General features: G+C 36.2%; 1 protein-coding gene and 1 long non-coding RNA gene across 3 annotated transcripts; both read left to right on the top strand.

The window, feature by feature from the left end:
• The first annotated feature begins 3,997 nt into the window (after positions 1-3,997).
• CLDN8 (claudin 8) lies at positions 3,998-13,799 on the top strand. Of its 2 annotated transcripts, XM_054675151.2 has the most exons (3): positions 4,040-4,167; positions 5,174-5,336; positions 10,512-13,799. In XM_054675151.2, the coding sequence occupies exon 3, from the start codon at positions 11,876-11,878 to the stop codon at positions 12,551-12,553; it is 678 nt and encodes a 225-aa protein (XP_054531126.1). In that variant the 5' UTR covers positions 4,040-4,167; positions 5,174-5,336; positions 10,512-11,875; the 3' UTR covers positions 12,554-13,799. The 2 variants fall into 2 exon arrangements, with proteins under 2 accessions (XP_531532.1, XP_054531126.1); XM_531532.9 differs by lacking the exon at positions 5,174-5,336 and having other exon boundaries at positions 3,998-4,167.
• Positions 13,800-14,569: 770 nt separating this feature from the next.
• Positions 14,570-18,405, top strand: LOC104006577 (uncharacterized). Its single transcript, XR_680344.4, has 3 exons — positions 14,570-16,066; positions 17,631-17,818; positions 18,220-18,405. It is a non-coding gene; the product is annotated as an uncharacterized LOC104006577 (long non-coding RNA).
• The last annotated feature ends 6 nt before the right edge of the window (positions 18,406-18,411 follow it).

Here is an 18,411-nt window from a genome sequence, read left to right as displayed (position 1 = left end):
ACCAGTTTCGCTATGTCCACTTCCTTGTTTTGGGGGTTATTAAGCTGTGGGAAAATCAGGATGGGGGACTCATTCACTGTCATCTCTCCACCAGACAGGCTGTGTTCTGTTACAGAACGTGTGCATGTACCAGCTAATCTCCTTTTCTCATACTTAACTGCACTTCAAGTCCCCACAAAAATTTTATGAGTAGTTGGTAAATAATTAAGATTACCTTTTAAAATTAAGACGGTTTTAGAAATCAGATTTGCATTTTTCTGAAGAGACTTACAAACTCTTCTAGGTAATTTACAGATAAATTACAGATGTGTTAGGAAAGTTCTAGAAGTTGGTAGTGAATAGCTCTAACTGATTTCTCCACCACTGTATGTAACGTGCAGAACTGACCTGCCATGGTTTGGGTCAACCAGTACAACATAATATTACTGATTACAATGTTTACTTGCACAGTTCCTTTAACCAAGGAGATCTAAGTCCTTCACAGGGCCATTAATTCTTATAACATTCCATGGAAGCAGCAGGTTCTGCTCTCCTGTTGTTGACTGAAGATCTGAAACATGGCTGGGTTCAGTGCCCATTCAAATAAGGAGCTTTCCTGATGGCAATTGATATCTAGAGGTCACTGGTTTTTGACACACGGAAACTGGCCAACCTTGAGCCAAATCTGTCCCACATGTTTTGTTCAATCCCATACTAGTGGCAACATTAAACAAAGAAAGTTTAAAAAAAAAAATACAGATTTCTGACTTGTTAAGAATGGAAAGATCCAGTAACACTGGAGTCCACTCCCATGAGGCCAAAATCAACTGCATTTGTGTAGCTTTTGCTTCATTTAGAGGAACAAACACAATTTTTACCTGTCCTGCTTTACGTTTTTCTCTTTCCTCCCTAGTCCCTGCAGGCATTTATGTTTGGGACAGCTTGTCACAAATCTTGTGATTTTTATGCTCAACTGAAAGGCTGGTTCTAAATGGCAGTCGGGCCTGAAGCAACTGTTCTCCCCTGATTAGCCTGCAAGCTCCTTGAGGGAGGAACTGTGCCTTCTTCGTGGTTTGGTCTCCAGTACATTTTTTTTATTTTTTGAGATGGAGTCTCACTCTGTCGCCCAGGCTGGAGTGCAGTAGTGCGATGTGGACTCACTGCAACCTCCATCTCCCAGGTTCAAGCGATTCTCCTGCCTCAGCATCCTGAGTAGCTGGGACTACAGGCACACACCTCCACACACGGCTAATTTTTTTTTTTTTTAGTAGAGACAGAGTTTCACCATGTTGGCCAGGCTGGTCTCAACTTGAACTCCTGACCTCAGTGATCCGCCCACCTCGGCCTCCTAAAGTGCTGGGACTACAGGTGTGAGCCAGCGCCCGGCCCTGGTCTCCAGTACTTTGAACAGAGCCTGCCCTGTAGTTACTAAGTAATCAACATATGATGAATTAAAGAAGAGGTGAATTAATGAATCCTTCAAAATGACATTTGAGTCAAGCTGTTAATTACTGAACCTATTTATGCCAGAGAACTCTCTCTCTACATGGAAAATGCACTCGAGAGATTTTGAGAATTGAACTTGGTTAATTGATTTTACATTTTCTAAAATGACCAGTGTCTGAAAGAAAAGGCTCATAGTAGTTTGGATTTCAACCCTAGAGTCAAGATGGTAAAGTGTGGCTGTAGAAATAACAAACATGTAGATGAGTGAAGTTCAAGGTAGTTAGATTACAGACTGTGAGAACAGAGCTTGGAGGTATGGAAATGCAGCTGCTTGTTCTTCTAATCTGTTCTATTCTAGGTGTTCCTCCACTATAATTTCTGAGTGTCAACTATGAATGGCCCCAGGAAAAATTTCCTTGCACCAACTTCATTTTTAATGGCAGAGTCTATGCCAAAGGGGATTTTTCCATTGCCCAGTTGAAGAGTAACCTAATTTAGTTACAGTAATATATGTAACATTTCCTGCATGTGATAGAAGATTAGTAAATATTATTTAAATGGAATCTGGATCTCAAGTGTGAATGATAAGAACTATATTTGAATTTAGATAGATGTTATGTGCAAAATTGTACTATATGTTATTTATTTTTGTACTATGTGAACATAGTCTCATGTACTGAATTCTACCAACATAGCAGAATATGCAGCAAAACCTGAAAGCAATTTTTCATGACATCGTACCCCATAGGCTTCTTTTCACAAACACATAGACACATCTGGGTTACTATCCAGGGGATAGCTATTATCAAAAATTTGATATAATAAACATATATTTAAGTTAGCTTTTTCTGTTTTGCTTATTATAAAAATAGTTATTCAAGCTAGCATAAAATTTGAAACAATATTTGATTGAAAAGTAAGGGAAACACAGGAACAATGGTAATCCTGCAAATTTCTAATTATTTCCACCTTAAGTCACAAATTCAAGGTTTATACTTAAGTTAACTTCTTCTTTGGAAGCCAAAGAAGCCACCAATAATGTCTAGCTGATGAACTTACCGTTCACTTACTTGTAGTCGAAGTTCTCTCCCTTTTCCGAGTTTACATTAAATCACAAGGCAAATTGAGAAAGGTAGGCTGATACAGTTGAGACTGCTATTTAAGTAGCTTAATGCTTCTTCCAAATGAAATCCCATTCCTAGCAACATCATTAACTAATAGGAATTCTAATTTAGCGATGGTCAAAAAAACACTAAAATTCCCTAGGACATCAAACATCTCCTAAAAAGTAACAGCAAAATGAATCTTACTTCAATGAGAAAGTCAAAAAAACACTAAAATTCCCTAGGACATCAAACATCTCCTAAAAAGTAACAGCAAAATAAATCTTACTTCAATGAGAAAGTGCATAAAACATACATATAAGTTATTTGCATAAAATATACATATAAGTTCTTTCTAAAATGTAAAAGTATATGTGTATTAATTTTTATTAGTTATGTATTATTCTATATTGTATTTTTCTGTATTTGTGTTAATATACTTAGAGAAAAATAATTATAATTAATGATTCCTTGGTATAGTAAAATTATATATTAAACAAAAATGGTAGCCTAGGCTCTTAGTCCATCAATATTTGCCATGGTAATTGGAAGGATATTGGATTAATAATAACAAGCATTGGAAAAATGGGATTTGCATACTGAGAAGAGAGAAATGAGATAGAATAAATGAGAAAATGAAGGTCAGTTCACAGGGCATACTTAGGAAACTTAAAGAAAGCTGAAGTAAAATTCATGAACCCACTGGGACATAAGTTTACCTCTTAAGAAGGCATATTCAGAGGCGTAGTGATGGGCTGATACAGCCAAAGTTGAGTTTTATTTTAGGTTCTTCTCTGCTTAAGTATCAACCTGAAAAAATAAACTGAAAATATTATATAACTTATATATAGGAGAGTTTTTTTTTTTTTTTTTTTTTTTTACAATACTGGGTACATAGGTTATTTTTCTTAAGTTACATTCTTCTTTTATTTATGGAATATTTCCGGAGCTCTTACTATGAACCAGGTGATGTTTTAGTAGTTGGAGATACATTTATGAGCAAGACAAAATCATGTGGCTCATGACATTTATATTCTATATTGGGAGATTTTTTAAAAGACAAATACATAAATAAGCAATAGGCAGTTTACTTGTCTACGGTGTCATAGTGTCCGAGTTACCAAGCAAATATCAAGAACTGGGCACAGAGATTTCAGCGTGATTTGCGTGGTATTAGATAAATACTGAGTGCTCTCTATGTGCCAGGCACTACACAAGTACTTTACTTTGACACGAAGATGAATAGAACAGAGGTGGTTCCTGACTTCCTGGAGCTTTTGAGCCCCTCATGTACAGAATGAAGTGTACATCAGATGTTCTTTTAGATCTGTTTTGAGTCTAATATTCTCTCCTGTTGCCATGTACAAAAGTAACTTGTGCTTCCCTGTTCCAAGCTCGTGACCAGGAAGGAGGCCATGTGGGCTGGGACCAACCAGTTTGGTGACATAAGAATGAAATAGAATGTTGTTGTCCAGTGTGAGACATCAAAAGTCCAGTTGAAACTATGAGAAAGATGCCCAGAAGCCAGTCAGATAATCACATACAGCTCCCCATAGCAGCAATTCTAAAGATATCTGGAACGTAGGTCAGAGAAAAAGAAAGATAAGAACAAGAAATAGGAGCTGCATGAACCGGAAAGGTGTGTGAAAACGTGAGACAGCCAGCTTACCTCTGCTGAATGTTTATAGACTCCTGGCATTGCTTTTCATTGATTGTTTGATCTTGTTTAGAAAACATCAAAACCCTGGAAGCTGCTTTTTTTTTCAATGGAGTGAAGGGTGGCTGTTCTCACCTGTCTGTGTGGTTACTTGTATGCTTTTTCAAGGTGAAAAGAATAGTTGGTTAACAAGTTTAACCAATGACAGAGTTAATTGACTCAGCAGTTCTTTCTTCCACTAGCCCCTCAGTTTTGTGGATGTAAAATTACAAAGAAAAGAAACTATGCCTCATATTTCTTGGTTTCCAGAGTCTATCACAGGGCCTGGTACATAGTATACTTGTTGAACGGTTGGAAAATAAGTGTTCAGAAGATGTTTTATGAGACATCGTCTCGAAAATTTTACAGAAAGTACAAAATCTCTATAAATATTTGAGATGAGGAGTTGAATAACTTTTAGTTTTACTCATATTCTCATTGAAAAAATATTAGTGCATCCAGCATATTATTATATATTGTAATATTTTCTCTTAAAAAAATAACTGAAACCCAAGAATGCCATGCACTGCTTGTTCCAATAATATTCTCACCCAGTGCCATGTAAAGTTGGTTTTAAGTAAGGCACTTAATGTCTAGCCCTATTAAAATTTGCAAACACTGGTTGCCTAAGGCAGACAGAATCTTAATTTGAATTTTAAGTGGAAAGTTAATTGTTTTGTAAATTAATCAGTAATGTGGCTTAGCTCTATTTGCCCGGTTAATTACTTTTCCCTGTCCTGTTCCCTGTCCTGTTAACTTCAACTTTACAAGGGAAATTGTTTCTTGTGCTCCTATATTCATTGTTGACTTATAAGGACATTGTGTGTGTGTGTGTGTGTGTGTGTGCACACTTGTATGTGTTTTCCATTTGTGTGGACTTTTCCCTTATATCTTATGATTGCCCTCATATCTTATGATTTCTCATATTAAACAATGCATTTTGCTGCAGAAAATGGAAACACTTCATTTCTTCTTATAATGCTCAAAATCCTATTGAAAACTCACAATGTGAAGGACATTGTTTCAGAGAACTCCTTCTGATCTACCAAAACTTATATGCTTTATAAGAGATAAAACTACACAGTGATGCAAGCTTTCAATTAGGTTTACAGGTAGGTCTATAATGACTTGTAGCACATAGTGGGTCAAGAGTGTAGCCTCAGGTGTTTGACAGAATAGAGTTCCCATATTGGCTTTTTTACCAGTTTGTTGTGAGGATTTGGGTCAGTTATTTAAACTTTGTAAATTCCAGTTTCCTAGTAAAACTGACATAATAAAGGGCTTTTCTAATAAGGGCGTTGGGAGGCTGAAATCATATGGTTAACTAATATGATATCACTTAATCTTAATTGTTCATTTAACTTAGTAATTATTAAGCAGTTCTTTTGACTAGTATTAAGTAATGTTTATTAAAATATATTATTTTAAGCATAGTCATATTAAATATATTATCTATTATCCTATGTGCCTTTTCTCTTCTCTTCCTTTTTATAATTAACGTGACTTAAACTTGTGAATTGCTGTGGATTCAAAATAAAATTATGAAAAGTGCTCTGTTTTGGTCCTGTTCATTATCTGATGTTATCATTTTTAGTACTAATTACAGTCTCTGCCTGGCCAGAAACTTTTGTCATGGACCCTTTGTTCTCCTCATTCAATGCTTCATATGCTTTACATTTCAGTAGAAAGGATTATTACGGGAGATTAAGGGATTTTTTTAAAAAATTTGTTTTTCAAGCAATTCCAAAAATAACCATGTGGAAAACAGTTTTATGCAACTTAAAAATGTTTTATTTTTATTTTTTTTATTTTAGCGTTTGGAAAAGGTAAAAAGAAAAGTTGTTAGTGAGTCACCTGAAAAAGCAATTTTAATGGACTAGTGAAGGTAACCATAGAATCATTCCTCTGTTGGTCACTAAGAAGTCCCTATAAAATACAAAGGAAAGTTGCTCTGTATTATAATTAGCTGAGGGCACAGACACATGTAACTGTTCACTTTCATTGCATTGAAATAGTTTAATGCTTACTTTAGCCAAATACTTGTTCAGTGGTGGTTAGGTCATTCAGTATCACGACCTAGTCTGTAATTAAGGAATCACGAAGATGGGGACAAGCATGGGAAGCGGAGTAGAAAGGGGTGCCACTGGTACCTTCAGCACGGGGAACTCTCTTAAATTGTAAACAAGGAATAATTTTATTGAAATCGCCAATATTTCCCCAGTAGAAACTCCTTTGAATAGAGTATCTAAAGAGGTAGATTTCAAATTTCAGTGAAGCAGGTATGTTTTAAAAATTGCGAAGGTTGGCCATGCAAAATTTTTACAACAATGTGCTAAGCAAGGAAGAAAAATGTTTTGAACATATTTTATATCTTAATTAACTCTGACCATATATGCCAATGTAAGAAATTCTGGTTCCCTAGTTCTCTTTAAGGAGATGGTAGGCAATACAGAAAAGAATGTGGGCTTTAGGTCTGCTTCTGAATTCCATTTCTGTAGATTCAACCAGCAAAGTCTGTGTGGCCTTAAAAAAGACAGTCTCTCTTGAGTTTTAATTTATTCAATTATAAAAGGAGAGTAATGACCCCTGCTTTCTAAAAATGTTTTAAGTATAAGGTAGAGTGATAAAAAGAATGTGTTGTGTAGAGAACATTTAATACTCAGTAGCTGCTATTACTAGCAAATTCTTTCTTTTTAAAATTTTTCCTGAAATCATTAGAATTAGGGTATTTCACATTAATTCTCCATATATAAATTACTCATTAATTTATAGGAAAATTTCCACAGTATACAGTTTTGCTTTTTTCAGTTATCTCCCTGGATTTCCAGTACTTTAGTAGAGACATCAAATATATCACATGAAATACACAGACCTGTCTTTCAAAATATATCAGAATTCATCCTATACTCAGGTTTTAATTTTTTTAATGCAATGAAAAGCGAAAGAAAGGTAAAAACATGTCCATGACACTATTTCTATTATTGATTTTTTAATTCATGTTCACCATTCTTTTTTCATCTTGGAAAAATGAAATATTGATATGGGTGATATAATATGGGTGAAGTTCTTAAGCACCAGTAGACCCTTCAGAATTATGCAAATTTTATTGCTTGAATTTGTTAGTAGCTAGATGTTACAGACTGGATATTTGTGTACCCACTAAATTCATATGTTGAAATGTTAACCCCCAATGTGATGGGATTTGGAAGTGAGGTCTTTGAGAGTGAAACTTTGAGAGTTGTAGAGGAGGTCATGAAAGTGAAATCTTCATGACGGTATTAGTGTCTTTATAAGAAGAGAATGAGACTAGAGCTCACACTTTCTCCCTGCTATATGAAGTCACCTCATAATGACAGCTTTCTGTAAACTGAGAAGTGGGTCCTCACCGGAACCCAGTGACACTGGCACCCTGATCTGGGACTTCAGAAGAATGAGAAATAAATTTCCATTGTTCAAGCCACTAGGTCTGTGGTATTTTGTTAAAGCAGCTTGAATTGGCTAAGATACTAAGCAATTTCCATGCAGGAAGGAGTTCATTTTTAAGCAGAGCAACTGAAAATAGATCACACAGAGGTGGTGAAAAGAGCGGTTGGGCATAGTGACTCACACCTGTAATCCCAACACTTAGGGAGGCTGAGGTGGGCAGATCACTTTAGGTCAGGGGTTCGAGACCAGCCTGGCCAACATGGTGAAACCACACCTCTACTAAAAATACAAAAATTAACCAGCTGTGGTGGTGTGCACCTGTAATCCCAGCTACTCGGGAGGCTGAGGCAGGACAGTCGCCTGAACCTGGAAGGCAGAGGTTTCAGTGAGCTGAGATCAAGCCACTGGACTCTAGCCTGGGTGACAGAGTGAGACTCCATCTCAAAAAAAAAAAAAAGAAAAAGAAAAAAGAGAGACGTGGTAAAAAGAGAGTGCTGCTAATGGATAGAGAACTGGAAGCATAGCTGGCCATCATGAAAAACAAACAAGATGATGGTTCAAGAGAACATACAGCAACGCACAACAGTATTTTCGGAACAACACAGAGACCTATTGATATGTTCACTTATTCTCTCAGGACAAGATGGTTGGCCAAGTATGGTTAATTAACAGTGGAACATAGTTAAAAATAAACACCCTTGAAAAACTGTCATCACAACAGAAAACTACAAAGCAAATCCAGAAAACAAAAGAAATTGACCTTTGCTTGATAGGCAGAAGCAAAAATTATTTCAAACAGTGATAAGAATTAATAGAAATCCAAGACTGTGGAGTTGAATTAGGTTAAGGATTAATGGGCATAAGACAATCTGATAGTGATTTGTATGTTATCATTTAGGAAGAAAAAGCATTTGCCTGTGTTATGCTATTATCAGGGCTGAATGCAGTTTAGCAAATTTAATTGCTAAACTTAAATCATGCCTTATGATGATGTTGACAGACAGAAAAGCCCGAGGGAGGGTGGAGAGGGGGTTGACATGAGCTCTCATTTCTCTCTTGGGTTCTTGGTAGTACTGTGGTTCTTCATGGAAATGGAAGTACAAACTATTGAATAATCGATGTATTTTGCTCTGTAGTTCTAAATTAGAGTAAAAATGTTATTAATCTGTTATATCTCTGTTACTGCTATCTGAATTTTGGAGCCAAGTTAATCAATTCAGCAGGACAGAAAAGTAGATAACAGTTTCCTTTTGTCTTTGAATTTAGGCCCCTTTTGTCTTTAGCAAACTCAATATTACCATTTTTTTCTGTCTTTTTATTCCAGTGTCTTTTAGGACATGGTTATTTATAAATATTATGGAGTTAACTGTATCATTGTCTGATAAGGAACCTATTTGGAAACCCTGGGCCACTTCCTAGTAGGGAATTAACTGTACAATAATTCTAATGTGAACCTAGTGTTAATTTCCCACTCAGATCCTCATCTTTTGGCTAGAACAATTTCAATAGTAAAGTACCTAATATTTTTGAAATAAGGAAAATATTTTTATGTAATATAAGTTCCTGGTAAAATTCAAGCCTTAAGGGAAGAGAGGTTTGGTAATACACAAAGCCAAGAAATATGAATGTGTACCTGGGAAGCAGCTCCCACAAATGCTGAGGCACTCAGAGGCAGAGCTTTCTGCTTCTGTCTCATGCGTTCCTGTGTTGATGTGGATAGTCAGCAATATTTAAACAGAGCTCCTAAGAAACATGCCACACAGGAATTCGAAAAGAAATTTCAATGAAGCAATATATGCCTTGACATCCCTTAAAATGTAGCTTCACTTAGTCATTATCTCAACCAGTTATATTATTTCTTTTTCATTTTTCAGTTCTGTCAATCACTCCTTTTTCCCAGTTTGACAATTAAAGATGAAAAATGTCTTCTGTTTAAATGTCATTTTTCCTTTTGTGGATTGCACAAAAGGAAAATCTTTAAGCTTTACTTCATTTTCTTTTCTTCTTCACATCATAAAAATGATCCTTTCTTTGAAATTTTACTTTCTCTCTGCTTCATCGGTCTACCTTAAATCCAAATATGGGAGAAAATGTTTTCTGCTCACTTCTTAAACTTTGAAAGTTTAAAATCTCAACTTTTAAAATCTTATTTTCCCAAGATTAATCTAAGTCTCCCTCCACCACAAATCTGTAACTGATAGAAACTTGATGAAGAAAATGCCATATATTTTCTTTTCTTTTTTTTTTTTTTTTGAGACAGTCTTGCTCTGTCACCCAGGCTGGAGTGCAGTGGCGCGATCTCCGCTCACTGCAAGATCTGCCTCCTGGGTTCGTGCCATTCTCCTGCCTCAGCCTCCCGAGTAGCTGGGACTGCAGGCGCCCGCCACCATGCCCGGCTAATTTTTTGTATTTTTAGTAGAGACGGGGTTTCACCGTGTTAGCCAGGATGGTCTCGATCTCTTGACCTCGTGATCTGCCCGTCTCGGCCTCCCAAAGTGCTGGGATTACAGGCGTGAGCCACCGCCCCGGCCAAATGCTGCATATTTTCTGCGTCAGCCTAAGGGACACCCTGAAGTTTAGCACCTCGCAGGTCAACAAATGAGAATGTTTCTGTAAATATTAAGTTTTAACTTTTTATAACGTTTATAACGTCTGTTTAACAAAATTATAACAACTCATACTGCTATGCGTCTGTCCTACCTCTTTTTTAGAAGACAGTCTACTTTATCCTCTTTTTGCCCTTTCTACCATATAGTTTTTGTTTTAATAATATCCACAAATGACTCCGATTTTTTGAACCATGAAACTCTCAAAGTTTAATCAGTGAGCTGAAACGATTTTCTCCCATATTTGGATTTCAGGTAGTCCAATGAAACAGAGAGAAAGTAAAACTGTAAAGAGAAGATCATTTTTTATGATGTTAAGAAGAAAAGAAAATGAAGTGGCAGCTTAAACTTTGGAAAGATCAGACAGAGAGCTTAAGGTGATCTCCAGAAGAAAATTGCTAGTCGAATTTTCTCAGATAAACATTTATGCTTAGTATAGCACTACTGTTAGAGCATCATTATTTTGAGAAGAAAGTTCAAATTGTCTTGCGTTTAGGGGTTTCTATGTCCTACTGCAGACGTAATATTAAAAGGTAGGAAAACATATTTGGTTAATACCTAATATAATACAGTTTGGTAAATATAGTTCTCTTGTCTTGTAAATATTTTATTTTGAAATATCAGCCATTTGTATAGGCCCAAGGGTCTTGTGTCGTCTTCAGAATTCTAGTTCCTTCAGCCCAGGAATTCAAAGCAGCAAGAATAACACCACAAAATAAGCTCATAAGCTTATTTTAATGCTATAGTGCTGGCTACATAAGATAATCATCTGGTGATTTTTATTTTGGCAAAAAATGTTTTTATAAGTGAAGATTATCAGAAAAGTGTCAAGGAGTATTTTTTCTGGCTTAAAGAACCCCAATATGTTTTCAGTGCCAAGGAGAAGGACAGCCTTGTGTATTTAATTACTTTAGCTTATTTTGTCCTCTAGCATGATCTGTTCCCTGATTTCACCACAGTAGAGCTTGCTTTGAAGTTGCAGAAAAATTAAATCAATCACTTGGATCACATGTGTCCCAAAGAATGTGGCTTCCCAGGTAAAAGCAATCTTTCAATCCCCTACTCTCGTTTCACTTTGGCATTTCAACAGCGTTGCAAAATTCTTCGGCAGATATTTTATTTTATCCCTTGGTCCCAGCAGCTCTTATTAAGAGTTTCAGAATTGCCTGTACAAGGTGCACCTTTCACATTACAAGGGATTGGCTCATTTCTTGATGCTTATGCAACCACTTATAACTATGCCTACAGGTAAACATACTGCTGTCTTCTTGGAAGACCGAGAAGTATAAAGAATGTTTATGTGCAGGTCTAGCTGTTCCAAGTACCCAAGTGTTGGTTTAGACACACCTGGATTACCATCCACCTTTTATTGGCTGAGAAAGTTGCCACACCTGATTTGTAAGTTTACCTGTTGCAGCCAATAGCAGGGCCATCTCAGCCAGCCAGCACTGGATACTATCTGGCCAGAAGTAGCAAAGCAGCTCTTATTTGAAAAACCACTGGGTTCCCAGTTCATTACTACAGGAAAAACTGTTCTCTTCTGTGGCACAGAGAACCCTGCTTCAAAGCAGAAGAAGCAGTTCCGGGGTCCAGCTGGCTAAAACCCATCCCAGAGGATAATGGCAACCCATGCCTTAGAAATCGCTGGGCTGTTTCTTGGTGGTGTTGGAATGGTGGGCACAGTGGCTGTCACTGTCATGCCTCAGTGGAGAGTGTCGGCCTTCATTGAAAACAACATCGTGGTTTTTGAAAACTTCTGGGAAGGACTGTGGATGAATTGCGTGAGGCAGGCTAACATCAGGATGCAGTGCAAAATCTATGATTCCCTGCTGGCTCTTTCTCCGGACCTACAGGCAGCCAGAGGACTGATGTGTGCTGCTTCCGTGATGTCCTTCTTGGCTTTCATGATGGCCATCCTTGGCATGAAATGCACCAGGTGCACGGGGGACAATGAGAAGGTGAAGGCTCACATTCTGCTGACGGCTGGAATCATCTTCATCATCACGGGCATGGTGGTGCTCATCCCTGTGAGCTGGGTTGCCAATGCCATCATCAGAGATTTCTATAACCCAATAGTGAATGTTGCCCAAAAACGTGAGCTTGGAGAAGCTCTCTACTTAGGATGGACCACGGCACTGGTGCTGATTGTTGGAGGAGCTCTGTTCTGCTGCGTTTTTTGTTGCAACGAAAAGAGCAGTAGCTACAGATACTCGATACCTTCCCATCGCACAACCCAAAAAAGTTATCACACCGGAAAGAAGTCACCGAGCGTCTACTCCAGAAGTCAGTATGTGTAGTTGTGTATGTTTTTTTAACTTTACTATAAAGCCATGCAAACGACAAAAATCTCTATTACTTTCTCAAAATGGACCCCAAAGAAACTTTGATTTACTGTTCTTAACTGCCTAATCTTAATTACAGGAACTGTGCATCAGCTATTTATGATTCTATAAGCTATTTCAGCAGAATGAGATATTAAACCCAATGCTTTGATTGTTCTAGGAAGTATAGTAATTTGTTTTCTAAGATGGTTCAAGCATCTACTCTTTTTATCATTTACTTCAAAATGACATTGCTAAAGACTGCATTATTTTACCATTGTAATTTCTCCACGACATAGCATTATGTACATAGATGAGTGTAACATTTATATCTCACATAGAGACATGCTTATATGGTTTTATTTAAAATGAAATGCCAATCCATTACACTGAATAAATAGAACTCAACTATTGCTTTTCAGGGAAATCATGGATAGGATTGAAGAAGGTTACTATTAATTGTTTAAAAACAGCTTAGGGATTAAAGTCCTCCATTTATAATGAAGGTTAAAATGAAGGCTTTAATCAGGATTGTAAAGGAAATTGAATGGCTTTCTGATATGCTGTTTTTTAGCCTAGGAGTTAGAAATCCTAACTTCTTTTTCCTCTTCTCCCAGAGGCTTTTTTTTTTTTCTTGTGTATTAAATTAACATTTTTAAAAAGCAGATATTTTGTCAAGGGGCTTTGCATTCAAACTGCTTTTCCAGGGCTATACTCAGAAGAAAGATAAAAGTGTGATCTAAGAAAAAGTGATGGTTTTAGGAAAGTGAAAATATTTTTGTTTTTGTATTTGAAGAAGAATGATGCATTTTGACAAGAAATCATATATGTATGGATATATTTTAATAAGGATTTGAGTACAGACTTTGAGGTTTCATCAATATAAATAAAAGAGCAGAAAAATATGTCTTGGTTTTCATTTGCTTACCAAAACAACAACAACAAAAAAAAGTTGTCCTTTGAGAACTTCACCTGCTCCTATGTAGGTACCTGAGTCAAAATTGTCATTTTTGTTCTGTGAAAAATAAATTTCCTTCTTGTACCATTTCTGTTTAGTTTTACTAAAATCTGTAAATACTGTATTTTTCTGTTTATTCCAAATTTGATGAAACTGACAATCCAATTTGAAAGTTTGTGTCGACATCTGTCTAGCTTAAATGAATTTGTTCTATTTGCTTTATACATTTATATTAATAAATTGTACATTTTTCTAATTATTTGACATTCTTTCACAAGTCTCCTTTTATTTCTGTTTTATTAACTTGTAGAAGAGTGTTGAAAAGCCTGATATTTTTTATTCTCCAAATTGAGAAAGAATGTCAAGATTTGCTTTGTAAAGATAAACAGAGCATTAATTTTTGAAAATATAAATTACTCTGTTATTTATGTTATTTAACAACAATATACCTTATAATCATTGGATCCCTATACCAATATTCAATGCAGATAATATATTTATAATTTAAGATAGTACTATAAATTCAAGCAAATCTATAGGTTATAAATATTATGTATATAACAGCCAGGTTTGAAAAATTTTGTGTATCTAAATATATATTTCTACTTCTGAGAAATAATAAATAATATTGTCTAATGTTCTGGGGGCATGTATTACATGCTAGGACCTCTACTGCTTATATGAATTGTTATTAAATCTTTTATGAGACTGATAATGTTATTAGTTCAATTCAAAGATGAGGCTATCTCAGAACAATTCATTGATTACTCAATAGAATCAGGAGATTTATAAAAGGGCTGCCTGGACTCATAGCTCAATACTCTTTCTCTCAAGGAAAGTGAATTTCTTTTTTCAGCAATGTCTAGTTTAAACACGAATTTTTATATGTTAAAATGACACACTTAACTACCATGAGTTGGGAAAACTTATAGTTGTCTTTTTTTTTTTGTAAATTTTTTTAGTTGAGACAGGGTCTCACTCTGTCACCCAGGCCAGACTGCAGTGGTGCAATCTTGGCTCACTGCAACCTCCACTGCCCGGGTTCAAGCGATTCTCCTGCCTCAGCCTCCTGTGTAGCTGGGATTACAGGCATGTGCCACCACCCCCAGCAATTTCTTTTTTCCATATTGGTGATTCTCTTATACCCAAGTGCTCATTCATCCTAGGCAATTTTGCTTTTTCAGGTCAAAACATTCGTAAAAGGAAAAATACAGCAAAAATAACTGAGCACCTTGGAGAAGAAATCCATAGGCCGCATCTTCTAAATACCAGTCTCTAATCAACTATTTTTTCTTTTACCTAGAAAGCCCTTTAAATGTCCCAAACTCAATTTATTATTTCTCTCCTCTTTTCTCTAAAACAGAATAACACATCTAGTTTTTATTATGGCATCACTTCGAGTATCTGAAATCTTTCTACAACTTTCCACCTTTACTATCTGCTCATCTCTTATCTACATAATTGGAAAAGACTTCTAGACTTGTGTCATTGTCTGCAGAGTCTTTTCCCAACAGCTGTCATCTATACTTTTATCTTAGTTGTTTCTAAAACGCAAGTCAAGTCCCATCACGGCCTGCCCATAAGCTCGGTAAGGACATCCCATTGCCTTTAAGGAAAGTCTAAATGCCTTCGCATATGCTAACTGATGGGAAGGAAAAATTATCTTACAATTTTCAAGGCAAATTTTATCAGACAGTTTAACATCAGTGTATTACCAGTATAATAACAATTATAAAGTTAATGTCCCCAAATTAGCATAATTAACATGGCACAGGCCTCTTTAATATTCTGAAAGAGATACATTGACAACTACAAAATGATTCAATTGGTGGCAAATTGCATGCAATAGAAAGTTTTATAATGTATTTCCATGGAAAAAAAATCATGTGATGGAAAGGACAGGGGAGGCAGAGGAGGTGATGTTAAGTATTCACATTGTAGCTAGTTGGTTTTATGACTTGAAGCAAATTTTAGAACCCAATGTATCTCACTGTAATTATCTATTATTTTCCAATTGTCAGAATAATAGGCCATAAGGTCCGACGGGATTATAATAGGGTATAATATTCATTGTGTTAGTGAATTTGGAACGTTAAATGTGTTGCACCAATGAAAGGCAATATATATAGTAAAAAGAGGACCAATTTTGAAAGAGTCAAATGAGAGAACCATTTCATACACACCCCCAAGCAGTGAATTTAGAAAAGTTCATTAGCCCCTGAGACTCAGTCTCTTCTCATTCGTATAATGAAGGTAGGATTACTGCAGGAAAGAAGTATATAAAGTAACTAGCCCAATGCTAGAGTGAAGAAATAGTGGATCACTTCTCTTTGTATAATATTCCTCCTTAAAATTCCTTGGAGTTGTATGTAAAATATGCACATCAATAAAATAAGCAAAAATACAGAATAAAATATTAAAATAATAATTTTTCCACATCAGGTATTCATTGTGAATCTTACCAACAGGTTATTTTATGATTAATTATATAGCCCTGGGAAATGGATCTTCAACTGAATTAAGGAAAAGAGGTAATTTCACAATTTTACCATTAATACAGAAAGGAAAAACATTAGTATGCTTATATCTTTTTTTCTTAGTAAGATTTAGATAACTGTTTTAGGATATGCATTTAAAATATTTTCAATTTATTTTTCTAATCCATTGGTCCAAACTTTAATTACTAATGTTATTTACACCACACAAAATTCTCAGATGTTTTGAAAATGTTGTGTTCTAGAGGGCTTCTAAATACTTATCTCGTTGACTGCTCAAAAATAACAGTATGCCTTCGTATGTAGAAGATTCCATTTAAGAAATAAAAAATAAAAAATGTGATGATTCCTTAAGCTATTAGCTTTTGATAATTGTTTCCTCTCATATAGGAACATTAGTTAAGTACCCATTACATTTTCCAAAATGTTTTAACCTTGCCAAAACATTTATGTCTTGGATAAGCATAATACCATTTCATTTCATCCAGAAACAGTATGTTGTAGAGATTTGGAGCCCAGGAATGAAGGAAGGCAGCTGTGTTCAAATCCCAGCTGTGTCACTTATTCCTGTGTGGTCTTAGGCAAATTACTTAACCTCCTAATGTCTCGTGGTCCTCATCTGTAAAATGGGAGTCAAAATCGTGCCTGAGTTCTAGGGTTGCTGTCAAGATTCACTGAGTTGATATACATCAAGTCCTTAGCACAATACTGGGCAAATAATGAATTAGATATCAATCTTGCCTATTCTAGCTACTTTTCAAACCAAATAGAATAATAATATTTTCTTCTTTTTCATACTATACCACTTGTTGCTCTCACCATTACCCCCCTTCTGCTAATTCTGTATCCAAAATGACAGTGTCATGCATTGTGAAACAGTTATTAAGCTACAGTACTGTAAGTGCTAGAGAATCCAGGATGGACAAGACAGTTTTTGCTTTCAAGGCATTTACAACTAACAAGAAGAGACAAGAGTGAGGAATGTAGCTGAACTGCATGCCCACCCATGTGTTTGGTGTTTTTCTTTCTTTACCTCATTGATCCTTTAAAAATTCTGTGAATTAGATATTAAATTATAAGAACACAGAGTCTCAATGAAGTAACATACATATATAAATACACACACATATCTTATATTATCTCATTGACATTAAGTACCTTGAATTAGAATTAGGCAGACTATACATATATATATATATGTACCTTGAATTAGAATTAGGGAGACTATATATGTATATATATGTACCTTGAATTAGAATTAGGGAGACTATATATATATATATATATATATATATATATATATATATATATACACCTTGAATTAGAATTAGGGAGACTATATATATATACTCTGTGATTAATATGTGTATAATATATGTCTCAAGTCTTCCCTGTGATTCACTGGTCACAGCATTTTTTCTCCCTGAACACTAAAGTGACCTCCTCATCCATCTTTGTTACATTTTAACTCCCTTCTCCTTCCCCTCTTAACCTCTAGATGATTTACTGCTTTTAGTGCCTGACATCTATTACCTTCTCCTGTGGGATAACATTCTATTTTTTGGACTCCAATTGTAGACCTTGTATTTCCATTCACCAGGCCTCCTTCCTTGTCCTGAGAAGGACTTCCCTGTCAGTATCCCTGCAACCCCCTCCTCTCAACTGTGATCCAACTGCTGAAACAAAGCCAAATTGCTGCTGAGGCCCAGCAGGCAGAGGCTGGAAGCTTTCTGAGACATTTCAGGCGCTGCCACCTTCCGGGAAGAAAGAGAAGCATTGTGTCCAATGGTGAGTCTAAGAAGAAGGAAGGGATTCCTGGTGTAGAGGCTCAAGGCCAGGCCTGAATCTCTGCTAGGAGTGAGAGGGTGGGAGAGAAACTCAGGCCCTCCTTGCTTAACAAGTAGCCCTGGAAGGAGGGAAGGCTTTGTTCACCTGTCTTAGGGGGATAACCTTGGGGCCAGAAAAACCTTGGGAGACTTATTCATAGGCTGGGTTCCTACTTAGCCTGGGGTCTTGGAGACTGTAAGACCAGAGAGTGAGGACACTGGACAGCTGGGAGTGCGGAGGCTGCTTACCAGGTTCCCAGCAGTCAGATAGCAACTTTAAGGTCACTAGGTCACCACGTACAGCAAGAATTCCTGCCACTCCAGGATTGGCTATTGCTGATGGTAGCAACTTGACTTCCACAGGGGAAAAGATCCTGAAATTATGTAAGGGAACACCAAATAGGACCCAACAAGTAAAAAAGTGAAGGAAACTACTTCCAATATGGCAAAGTTGATCCTCAAATTCAGAACTATTCCTTCCCAGCCCTGCAGACAAGTTCAACATCTTAAGCATGGGAAAACAAACCAGATAAACAAAACCACAAAACATCGAAT

Source organism: Pan troglodytes, chromosome 22, assembly GCF_028858775.2.
Source record: "Pan troglodytes isolate AG18354 chromosome 22, NHGRI_mPanTro3-v2.0_pri, whole genome shotgun sequence".
Lineage (NCBI taxonomy): Eukaryota > Metazoa > Chordata > Mammalia > Primates > Hominidae > Pan > Pan troglodytes.
The sequence above is the reverse complement of the archived record's forward strand: the minus strand, read 5'-3'. Positions and strand labels throughout refer to the sequence as shown.

What these genes read in the sequence shown, in the direction of transcription:
- CLDN8 (XM_531532.9), top strand. Translation starts at nt 11,876, where the DNA reads ATGGCAACCCATGCCTTAGAAATCGCTGGGCTGTTTCTTGGTGGTGTT.